Source organism: Anthonomus grandis, chromosome 11, assembly GCF_022605725.1.
Source record: "Anthonomus grandis grandis chromosome 11, icAntGran1.3, whole genome shotgun sequence".
NCBI classification, from domain to species: domain Eukaryota; kingdom Metazoa; phylum Arthropoda; class Insecta; order Coleoptera; family Curculionidae; genus Anthonomus; species Anthonomus grandis.
Window position 1 is genome coordinate 14,164,193 of NC_065556.1, and position 12,389 is coordinate 14,176,581.

At 33.7% G+C, this 12,389-nt stretch overlaps 1 protein-coding gene across 4 annotated transcripts; it reads left to right on the top strand.

Moving 5' to 3' along the window:
- Nucleotides 1-5,990: 5,990 nt before the first annotated feature.
- Nucleotides 5,991-12,360, top strand: LOC126742294 (uncharacterized). 4 transcript variants are annotated; one of them, XM_050448925.1, is made up of 6 exons: nucleotides 5,991-6,144; nucleotides 6,197-6,437; nucleotides 6,493-6,770; nucleotides 6,827-6,945; nucleotides 7,000-7,165; nucleotides 11,920-12,360. In XM_050448925.1, exons 1-6 carry the CDS (start codon nucleotides 6,078-6,080, stop codon nucleotides 12,324-12,326), a joined length of 1,278 nt encoding a protein of 425 aa, XP_050304882.1. In that variant the 5' UTR covers nucleotides 5,991-6,077; the 3' UTR covers nucleotides 12,327-12,360. The 4 variants fall into 4 exon arrangements, 3 of the variants coding, with proteins under 3 accessions (XP_050304882.1, XP_050304883.1, XP_050304884.1); XM_050448926.1 differs by having other exon boundaries at nucleotides 6,839-6,945; XR_007662525.1 differs by lacking the exon at nucleotides 6,827-6,945.
- The last annotated feature ends 29 nt before the right edge of the window (nucleotides 12,361-12,389 follow it).

Sequence of the window (12,389 nt, forward strand, 5' to 3'; positions counted from 1 at the left end):
CATAGATATCACATTATCAGCAGCGGCAATTTGATATCTGTAATGTGTTTTCTTAAACATTATTATAATATATTCATTTTCACTCTCAAGTGGTGCTTGTAATTATTACTTATCATGTCTAAAAAATTATATTGGATAATAATTACAGAACATGTTCTCTTTTGAAATATAATAGAAGTATTTTAAAATATGTAGGCTTATTTTTCAGTAACTTAACATAAAAGACAATTAACAGTATTCACATTGAGATCTAGCACAATATCTCTTACCTAGTTTTTGATCTCTTATCTAGTTTTATGTATAGGGTCTTTTTTTAACTGACCACTTTTCCTTCCTTTTTTAATAATATTATTTTTTATGTGCCTGACAAATTGCAGTTCTTCAATAATTCTTTTAAGCAGAGTATGTTTCCAACAAACCTTTAGTTGGTTTTAGTCAAAAAAGGAAATTCTACTATTCTAGACTCTTACAGGTCTTTTACCTTCTTTTTTCGTTTCAAAAATATTTGGGAATACGACCTGTGCTCGTTTACAATTCGATTTTTTTCAGGACTTACATCTGTCAGGATTGTAAATTACCTTGAGAAATCTCAAAATATTTGTCTACCTGAAACTTGAACATTATGGGGTTAGAGGATCACCACTAAGGTAAATAGAATGTGGCACTTGTAAAGTATTATGATGATACTAATATTTTGATTAAAGAGGCGACTGTGAATAAAATCTTGGATCTTGGTTTGATCGAACCAATCAGTTTTCAGGGCACATGGCCTTCTCACATTGGAAAATATTTAAAAGTACGATACACTACCTATAAACTATAAGTCTAATTATGCATTACCGATTATGATCACTTTCTATTACCAATTAGGCAAATTGAGACAGTTGGAGCTTTCAAGCGAATAAATGTTAAGAGGGGCTAATTGTGGTCTCTGGACTTAGGGAGGAAAGTTGCACTTGCATTAAACGCAGATTCGATACCTGCAGAAAATTACGGTAATACAGATAAGTATTTATTAACATTTTCCTTACCTTGATTCAACAAATGAAACACGCTATAGTCCTCCAAGTCCACGAAAATGAAGAATCCGAATTTTCGTAGTTTCAATAACTCTCATTTATTTCAAGAAGATATGGGAGCAGTGAGATTAACAGATAAGATTCATTCTAAAAAAAGAGCATCTAAAGACGTCGTAAAAAAGGAAGTAAAAAATCCAGAAAATAGTGCAATATTTCGGGTTCTTTGGTCAAATTTAAAAAATTCTAATATTGAGGATTTATTCGATTTTTTTACAAGGACTGGAAGATATACGGTAGGTTTACAACATGATGGTCAGTGAATATAAAAGCCTAATAGCCTCGGTAATGCGAGGATTCCCACAGGGAACCATATTATCGGCATCCTCCAAGATATGGTATCAAACGGTTATCTCTAAATATTACACGCAGGAAGACTTAATATTCAAAGTCTTCCTGCGTAGACAATTTTTACATTAGACATAAGACCATTTTTTAGAATATATATGACTCTAAAAAAATCAAGAAGGTTAACAATACTCATAACTATTATAACTGTTGTGAAAAGATGGAAATCAAAAGTGTAGATCAGTTCCTTGACTACACTTTAAAATTAAAGAAAACCATTACTGCAAGGTAAATAGAAATATCACCATATGCCAATTCAAATACGAAGTATACCTGTCCTGCGCACCATTCTTCTTCTGAAACTCACATTAAAATGTAAATAAATGCCAAATAACAGTCTAAAAAGGCTATTGTTAAAAATATCTAACAGAACCATTGGAAATCTTTAGGGGAGACCGGGGACAATTGAAACAATTTCCAAATATTTATTTTTTTCTCTTAGAGAAAATCATATTTACAGCTAAAAAATTTTTAACAAGGACATTTATTAATTCCTTGTATATTTTAAATCAGGTTATTTTACTTAACTAAAGGAAACATATAGCCTTGTATATTGTTTCAATTATCCCGCAGACGGGGACAGTTTAAACACATACCAGGGACAGTTGAAATACCATTAAGAATAAACAAAATATTTATTTTAATACTGAAATAACATTCAATTTAGAAATATGAAGAAAAAAACATTGATACATATAATTTTTACACTTAAATAAAACCAAATTTTTTATTCAAAAGTTTTAAACAACCTAATAATTATCCTAATTTTTAATTTTATTTAATTATTAATGCTGAAATAAAGATAAATTAGCAAAGTAGAATATTTATTCTGACATGCAGTTATGACAGATATACAAATCTTCTTGACGAGTGCATTCTACATGTGACCATTGGTGGCAATCAATGCATTGCACCCATGAACGGCTATTTCTATATTTTATTCAATTATTTCGATTCAAACATACTAGACAAAAAAGTCTTTATTGTCACTGCTGCTATCGTCCTGACTATTCTGTTGACGAGTTTTTTTGGACACTGGTGTTTTTGATGTATTTTTTGGATCACCAATTTTTTTTTTCACTTACTTCTTTTTTTTTGCTTCATATTCTTGTTGAATAGCATCTTTTTCTGGTGCGTCCGTATAAATGGTGGATTTTCTACTTTTGTGTTTCGCTGTAGTTTTCCGAGAAAGAGCTTTTGGTAACGGCCTTATTAGCTCAGGTGAAAACACATCCAAAGAGAGGTTAGAGGCTGACTGGACACTTGTAGATGCAACTGGAGGCGGGGTGCTTGGTGGCTCTAACGAAACAGTTCCGCTCGTTGACGCTCTTGGAGAGTTAGAATTTACTAATTTTGGAAAAGAATCAGTCCTGCTTAAATCTTTATTCTCTCTTGAACCTACTGCCTGGACTTCTTGGGGGATATTTATCTGCAAACTTTCGGGAGCAGGCCTGTCAGTTACATATGATGGAGCAAAATCCAAAGCCGTAAAAATATCTCGATTAAATACCAGTGTACTGGAATCCAGCAACAATATTAGATTGTGTTAAAACCATAGAGAGACTCTGTTTAACGATGCTGGGGATGTCATAAATTGCATCGTTTTGCCTGGGTTGATTCTCATCCAAGAATCGCAAGTTGAATTTACAGCTTTTTTTAATGGACCATAAATCGATCGATCCAAAGGTTGTAGTTTATGTGAACAGTGTGGGGAAAATGAGAGGACAACAATGCCGTTTTCTTTGCAAAAGTCCAAGCATGGTATGCTTACATGTGATTGATGGTTATCTATTAAAAGCAAAACTTTATTTTCAATTGAACTGCTGGTATGTTTTTGAAAGTGTCTTAAGTATAGCAAGAATTCATCGGCATTGGAGCAGGAAATCCATCCACTAGCATTTCCTGCTCCAATGCACCCAGGTGGACTGTCACGAACGAAATGATCCTGATATCTTAATCTTGGAAAGATAAAGATTGGTGGAATGCTATTTCCAATTGCATTTACCGCTATTGCCACTGTAACCAAAGTGCCACGTTCTCCTGATGTAAGTGCCCCTACCTATTTGCGTCCCTTTTCTGCTACGATTTTAGCAGATTTTTGTAACATCGTTGTACATTTGTTGGGTTAAAACTGGTCGCTCTTGAAAGGCTTGTAGCCTGGGGACAACGGATTGATAGTTCAGGATTACGTTTCATAAACCCGGATAACCAATCTTCTCCTGCCAATGAGTTTTTAGTCCATGTATTCGGCATATTCAATAAATATTTGCGGCTATTTGGTAGGCCAGTTTACGTATTTCTTTTGGCGATAGACCGTAAAATATTTGAGATCCCTTTATTATGTATTTAACAATGGATTTTTCCTGCTCAACGTTAAATACTCGTCGTACGCACCTATACCCCATTGTTATAGTTTCAGTGGACCCTTGTTCAATAGATTCTTTCTTTTTCTTAATAAATCTGCCTAATGTAACATGATTCAATTCAAACAAATCTGCCGCAGACCTTACTGATGCTCCATTTTCAATAACCTCCCTATACGCATTTTCGTAAACCAAGTTGGATTTGGTACCTCTATTTGTTTTCCTGACCCTTTCACGCGGCATTCTATAACAAAATAATAGCCCTCAGAGAGTTTATTACAATCGGTTAATAAGTTTACGCAAAAATAATACCAAAAGCCTTCTATAAATTATGTTTCAACCGTCCCCGTAAAATTATTTACATCTTGTTTCAATTGTCCCCTTCAGTTTTTTTTGGCAAAATATTATTCTTCTTTAAACTCTTTAATTAAAACTAACAAGTTAAGGCTGCTAAACCTAAGCAAAAACATAAAAAAATTGATTAAAAACAAAAAAGTGGTGTACTTACACTTAAATTTCCTGTTTCCACACTCTTTAGATGAAACGTAAAAATTACTTTGTTGACATAAAATAAGAGAGCCGAGCGCAAACACACCCACTTTGCTCAACTGCTAGTTTCACACTGTCGAGCAGAAATGTGGAATTAGTCAAACGTTTTGAGGCTGCGTACACGAGTTTTTACCTTCGCGTCTAAAAAAAATGACGACTGTTTCAACCGTCCCCTGTTTCAATTGTCTCCGGTCTCCCCTACACTGAGTAGAAAAATCTGATTGCACGGATTGCAGGCTGACATTTTAAAAAGAGAATAGACATACAAATAGTGGATCTTTATGTTGTAAAGAGAGAGAGAGAGAGAAATTCGATAAAATAGGAAATCTGGAAACCTTTATTTTAGTAAAAATTTAGTAAATATGAATAAAAAAGCTAGTAACCAGAATCAGGAACCAGAACGGGACATATGATGCCTAAATTGATTACTAGTTGGAATGCTTTATGAAGAGCTAATTACAGATTATAAAGGAAACAATCTTGAAACAACCCAATACGTTTTTATTCATGGAAACACTGTGTTAACAAATAAAACAGATATCTGGGAAAGACCAATTAGACTTAAAGTTACTATATTCGGAGTACTAAAAGCCCTAAGCAGTAACCAGGAAGTGAAGATAATTGGGATACTAAGAGGCTTAAAATATTAGGCTGGGATATAACTTGAACTCTGTTATTTACAGAAAGTCAAACTCAAGCCAACTGATATACATTTGCCGTACATAAATATTAGTACACAGAATGTATTATAGAATATTCTAATATTCGTGTTGACGCAGCTTTATGCAGAAATTCTCTCTGCGAGGTTAAGTACCGGTGAAATACTACTATTTAGGTAATCTATAAGGACCGCATAACTTTTTTACTTGTCTTTGTCTTATCTTTCCCCTTATTATATTGTTCTATGGTCTTTGTTCTGTAAATGCTCAGATCTATACAATGCTATATAATACACTTTTGATTAGCCAAATAATACCATATATTAAATAGCAAAAGGACAACATTTCTACTAAAGCTGCAAAGACTCGGTTCATGTATTGTTCCTTTTAGATTTATAGCTTCTCTTTGAATTATATCGGCATAAGATGATCTGATTACCGATTCATGAAGCTGGAATATTTAAAAACCCAAAGCTTCTGTTTTTGGGATTTCTCCAATTACTTAGACTGCTTAAGAAACCGTACCACAGTATTCTAGACAGATATCTTGACAATTCTCGACTGTGCAACGAAAAACAAATAGAAAACTTTTACTTGCAAGCAGGTTCTAATTAACTTAAATAGGCAGGTAGCTAGCTCTAAGAGCTCTTGCGAACTCTACGGTATAATCAGAATGATACCAAACGTCAAATGAAACTAAACAATATGGAAAACGTTAACTCACACAGAACACAGTGGAGTGCCAGGAAAAGATAAATCAACAAAACTTGGAAATTTGTTATCCCCTAGTATCCCTTAAATTGGATTGAAAATCAAAATATGTTTATATAATATAATATAGACAAAAAATATTAAGAAACCTATTAACATCTAGTGGAGACAAGCTGCAAAAAATAATCAGGATAGCAAACAGACACTTGGTCATTAAAGGACACTTAAAGACAATCAGGAATTCGGAACTAGATTTTTTAACTAGAATTTAAAATGTCAAAACATGACATAAAAGATCAGTTTGATATCATAATACATCAATTTTTAATACGCTTTGCGTATTCATATTTCAAAATTTTCGTGTTTGCCTCATGAATCAGAATCGTCCATTTTTTTCAACAAACACCAACTGTTATGACGAATCCTTCACATCATCTGGTAAACAAAAAATTAAATAATCTGATACAGAGGCAATAGTAAACGATTTTAGCTCCAACTCAAGTAAACGGCGAAAACGTTATTTTATCACAAGAACAGCAACGAAGAGTGTGTGATACGTTGAACACTTCTATAGTAGGAAACCCAAATATATTTTCTGAACCAGGCAATAATATGAATCAAATATTATACGCTCAGAAGCAGTACTATCCTGGAGGAGTTCTTTTTACCTTTCCTTCTGCACCAACAACGAGTTTTGGGCAACAACAAGGGCAATCTTTTGGACCAGGATTGTAAGAAATTTAGACTAAGAGTAAAAGATGCTAAAACATAACATTATCTTACCAGATGTTATCCATGTCCACCAGTATCTTATCCAACTCCTATTCAGACCGCACCCATATCAACCCCAATGGACTTCTCATTTCAGCAACCAGCATTCCAGCAGCCAATGCAATGTGTAAATACATTTTTTCCTTCTTCCTTGGAATATCAGCAAATGAATCAAAATGCACTGCAGCAACCGTACCAATACCACAGAGAGCCATACCAGCTTAAATTTCATAATGATAGAAGCACTTCCTGTTCGGACATGTTGAAAGGTGAAACACAAATACCATCATCAAGTAAGTACTAGTTTTATTTCAAAGTTCCTTCTCTTTTGCACAAAGATTACTTCCAGACGGTCTTCCAGATTTTACCAACATTAACGGTGTCATACAAAGACTTCAACAAGACTTGGCTACCTTAAATACTTGCAAGGATCTGCCATGTACTTGTCCTATCGAGTTCTCGTCTAACGTATCAGTCATTAAATATTTAGCATTTTTCATATAATAATGCTATTTATTTTAGGTCAAAAAGCTGGTGTTATCTAAGCCTGTAAAACAACCATCTGGACATGTAATAGATGTCCTTGATGACAAGCAAAATGGAAAAAAAGATAATAAACCGCGGGTTTCTTTTTCAGATAAGCCAGTTGATGAGGGAGCTCAGGTTGATAACGAGTGCTTTTGTATTGGTAAGCAAAAAATTACACATTTACCTATTTAAATTAGAAAATTATTGGCCAGTTTATAAAGTATGTTTAATAAGGTTTATAATGTACGTAAAGTATTCGATGAAGAGGAATGAAAGCTGAGGATCGGGTTAAAATAGCATAATAGAATTTTACTGCTTACCTTGAAACGACATGGTGTCGCTGTTCCTATAAATTCGAGAACACATTTTAATCAATTTGGCAACATTTTGGATAAATCCATTCCTCATCGATTAACAAAAAGAAAACAAAATTCATGATCTATGGCATAAATAGCAAATAAAAAGATAAAACCAAACCCATGACGTTCAGACAATAATTAGTATGAGTGGCGCATGAAAAGCTGAAATATATTTTTAAGACTTGCAGAGCTGAGGATAGAAAGAGCTGTGCTTGGCATAAATATACGAGAGCATGTTCATGAAACAAAAATTCAGGACATGATACATAGAATCATCACACGTAGAGTAAGGGCGACAAATATGGAATAGGTCAGTAATATGGAATAGTTGTCATGAAGTGTCGATGTGCATTCATCTAAGGTTTTTTTCGATCGGTCCGTCTCTAGTTTGTTTTGTTGGCTCACCATGGACAGTCGTTTTTTTTGCGGCATCATAAGTTTTGCAGATCTTGCTGTTTCCGTGTGTTAGCGATAAAATACTTATTTTTTATTCAAACTGTTGTGCATTTGTGACAGTTCAAACATCATAGTCTACAATAGTTTTTAGGTAAGTTTGTTTTTTAACATAGAAATATTTTTTTAGAATATTATAAGATTAGGTTATGAGGGTCACTAATATGGAATTTTTTGAGCCACAAATATGGAATAGTATTCCATATTAGTATCCCATTAAGAATACTAAAATAGTGATATTTTGTTGCTATAAAAGCATTTCTAAATTTGCTTTTATACTAAATAATATATCAATAGCAATTATTGTAACTAAAAAAGCAAAAAAAAGTAATAAACAGAAGAGAGGCCATTGTAAACCTATTAAATCTTGTGCTTGTACTCTGCGTTAGAAACCTCAATTTTTATATGATGAAATAGAACTACGTGATTTTTTTTGTATTTCAGTATGGCGTCAAAAGGTAGTCGAAAAAGAAAATGTTATAAATTATATGATACAAGCAATTTGTGCTGTTAAGGAACAGAAAATGGGGTACCTGCAGGCAGCCAAAACTTACAATGTTCCCAGAACAACCCTTTTTAGACAGTCAGAAAAACGAAGATCCAGATATCTCTGCTGAAACAAAACTAGGTCGACCAACAGTGCTTACAAAAGAACTATAGAAGATAAACTTATAAGGTACTTACTTCATATGGAAAGTAAGTATTATGGTTTAACCAGAAACAACATAAGGAATATGGCGTATCAGCTTGCTGTTAAAAATAATCTGCCAAATCCTTTTGGCAAAGAAACAACTGGAAAGGGCTGACTTATGCTGTTTATGAGACGGCACTCAGATACATTGTCATTTAGAAGACTTACAGGCACATCTTTTGCTAGAGCCAAGGGCTTTTCCAAAGAAAACGTTATCTTAATATATGAATATGAAAAACATAACTATTCAGCAGACCGCGTTTTCAACGTTGACCAGAGTGGCCTCTCTATAGTGCCTTCAAAGATACCAGAATTAATTGCACGTAAAGGTAAACGATAAATTGGTAGCATGACTTCCGCAGAACGAGGCTCACTAATTACAGTAGTATTTTGTATGAGTGCAGGGGGCAATTTTGTCCCACCCTTAGTTATATTCCCCAGAAAAAACTTAAGCCCGCCGCTTACAAAGGGGGCTCCACCTGGGACAAAGTTCGAATGTCATCCGTGTCATCAGGGTGGATACAAAATAACATTTTTACAAAATGGTTTGAACACTTTGTAGCGACAGTAAAGCCTACACCTAAATCTCCAGTTATGCTCGTATTAGATGGTCATAACTCGCATACTCGCAATATTGATGTCATTAATATGGCCAGAGAAAATAATGTTACGATTGTGTGCTTACCGCCACATTCAAGACATAAACTTCAGCCCCTTGACAAATCTTTTATGGGACTATTCAAAGCTCATTACAGTGAGAAGATAACTGCTGCATTTGATGTGATGGAAATTTTCGGCAAGGTTTATTTAAGAGTTCAGCGTGGTGAGATTGCTGTTAATGGTTTTAAAGCCACCAGAATTTTTCCCCTTAATCCAAATGTCTTTCGTGAATCTGACTTTCTTGCCTCCGAAACTATCGAAAAAGATGAAGTTGATGCTGTTGTCCCTCTTCCAGTATCTCAAGATACTGAAAATCCGACGCCACCAACAAATATTGGAACTCCTGAGATGGCCTCGCCTGTCCCAATCATTTGTAAAAAAAAACAGCAACCCAGTACGAAAAGCAAAGAAAGCTGCCGTAATAACTGCATCACCTTACAAAATAGAATTGGAATCATCCGCAAAAGCATCTGTTTCAACTACATCAAAACTTCAAGTTAAAAAACAAATTGGGCAGAGTAAAACAAGCTTGACTGATTCCGATACTCCCAGCACGTCAACAGCCATCTCATCAAGAAGTCAAGCTAAGCCTAAGACAAAAAATTTGGGATACAATTCAGAAAAATCAAGTAGCTCTTCTGAAGAAGACTTTGTGGCAGATGATGACTCAGATGATTCATTATGTACTGGCGAAAAAGTTCCGGATGTTTCTAATAATCCAGAGTGCTTGTTTTGTGGTGGAAAGTTTTTGGAAAGCAAAAAATCCGAGAAACAGTGGATACAGTGCAAATCCTGCAACTCATGGTGTCATTTGCAATGTACCTCATATGTATCTGGCATTTATATTTGCGATTTCTGCCAATAGATTTAGTATTTAGTTTAGTTTTCTAAGTATTCCATATTTGTGACCCTATTTTTAAAAAGGGGAAATATTAATATTTTAGTTTTTTTATTACGATTTTTGAAACGTTTTTATTTTTTACAAATACAAGTTATAATAGCTTAATATAACATGTTTTTTAATTACTTTTAATACTTTTGTGTTAAAAAAATAAAAAAGTTCTTATGATTTTGCAGTTTTAAAAAAAGTATTCCATATTTGTCGCCCTTACTCTAAGTGGCGATGGACAAGGCATATTGCAAGAATGGCTAATTGCTATTAAAAAAGAAGTGTCAGGTAAACTACCACTCTCACGTGACTGCTGCTGTCTTTCATATAGATATAGGTTCTGCAATTTCATATTAAGGATAATTCAGTTTTAATGTGAATATGGCAGAGAAATGGTAGGGTGGAGAAACAAAATAGGCTGTGGTTGAAATAAATTGCAACAAGGAGCCAAATGTAAAACGTGATTTTAGGAAATTAAAGAAATAACCTTCTAGAAGAACAGTACGACCCAATTTTTGGCAAGACTAATTATATTTGAGAGAAGCTAAGAGGAACTCTAAAGATTGCATACACCAGCCCAAACTTCATTTGAATTTCGAGCATATCTATAATAATCGAAGGACCATAAACATTGCATCCACAATATCATAGAAATCATCCTAGATGTAATAACGCTTATTAAATATAACACGGACTAAAGCTCACGAGTTTTGATATAAAGTTAGAAGTATCTTGAACCAACCTAAGACACCAAAACTTAAGAAGATCCATCAAGAAACATCAAAATTCAACAGCAGACAAGGATTACATGGGACTGTGGTGATGGACCTGAACTTATGAGAATAAAGTTTAAGAAGTGTTAGTGTATCCTAAAATATACCAAATAACATAGGGAAACAAGTTTCCACCAGAACTTAAATAACCATAATAAAACTAACCATTTGAAAGAAACTATAGCTCCTACTCGAAAGTAAAATATATATGCTTTACGGTCAGGACGTCCAATGGGTTTATTTCTATCTTTGGTCACTTTGACGATCGATCATACAATCAGGATCTCTTAATCACAACAGCAAACCCAAGTTATGGCTTCGGTGTATAGACCATACTTTTATAATTTGTGATAAAGGCGCAATCAATCTCAACAAATTCATACACCACATCAATAACATCAAATCCTTTAGAAATGTAAGCACTGAGTTTTTATGCTGTTAAGGCTGAGCCTATTTACCACAAAATCAGGATTGTATTGTCTCTGGTTTGTCTAAAATTTGTTGAGTTTCCAGGTAAAAATATGTCGTCCAAAAACCGTATATTTGAATTCTGTGAAAAATTTCATTTAGATAAACCAAAAATAAGAAAGAACTTAGAATGAAACATGTAAAGTAAGTATAATCGAAAAGTAGAATAAAAATATAAATGAAATATCATCTGAGGTTTGGTTAATTTTTTATTTAATTATAACAATTTTTTTAAAATTTCCTATCTCTTATTTTTCGTCTTCTTAATGCCCGCTCTATAGGCTATTAAAATACATCATATACAAACATATACTGATGTTAAACGCTGTGCTTTTCTTGATGATATGCCGCACGTTCAATATGGATTCTCTGGTTCTCAGAAGTATAGTTTCTTTTTTTATTTCCTATACTTGGGTGATATCTGGTAAAAAAAAACATAGAACTTCAATTAGCATTCTTGTTTACATTTTCCGGAAATGAGCCGTTTGGGGTCTGAAGCAAAAAACTATTTTGTGTATTAATTAAATTACTGTTAACTTATTCATAATTTTGCTTTATCAACACATATTCATAGTTTCACAAAACCTTGATTTTAATTAATAATAATTTAATTCCTCTTAGATCAAAAAGACAGAAGCAATTCAAAAATTGTAGAAAGTGGAGACGAATCATCAGCAGATAAGCCCAAAAAACGAAAACAAAAAAAGAAGAAGCCAAAAAAGCAAGTTAAATCATCGTCAGAAACATCCGTTTCGTCAGCTGAAGACACCAAAGATCAGAAAAAAACATCTAAGAATTCGAGATGGGGCAAACATGGAAAATCTGACACAACAGAAAGTGACTCAAGTGATTCTGAAAAAGCGCATACAAAAAGCAAGAAAAAAGGGAAAACCAGAAAGCAGAAAATCAAAGGAAAAAGTAAGAATACAAAAGAAGATAAAACACAAACTGACAGCAGTGAGTTTATGAATGGCACTAGTGAGGAAATGGATTATTCCACTGATGCTGAACACTGTAAATGTGACTGAAAATGTTGATTACTAAAAAACTTTAATCAAGTAACATGTTTTTTATTTCCCAAATATCTTACA

Coding starts and splice junctions, on each gene's coding strand:
- LOC126742294 (XM_050448925.1), top strand. CDS start 6,078: ATGAATCAGAATCGTCCATTTTTTTCAACAAACACCAACTGTTATGAC. Junction 6,145..6,196: donor CGAATCCTTCACATCATCTG/GTAAACAAAAAA, acceptor AAACGATTTTAG/CTCCAACTCAAGTAAACGGC. Junction 6,771..6,826: donor AACACAAATACCATCATCAA/GTAAGTACTAGT, acceptor GATTACTTCCAG/ACGGTCTTCCAGATTTTACC.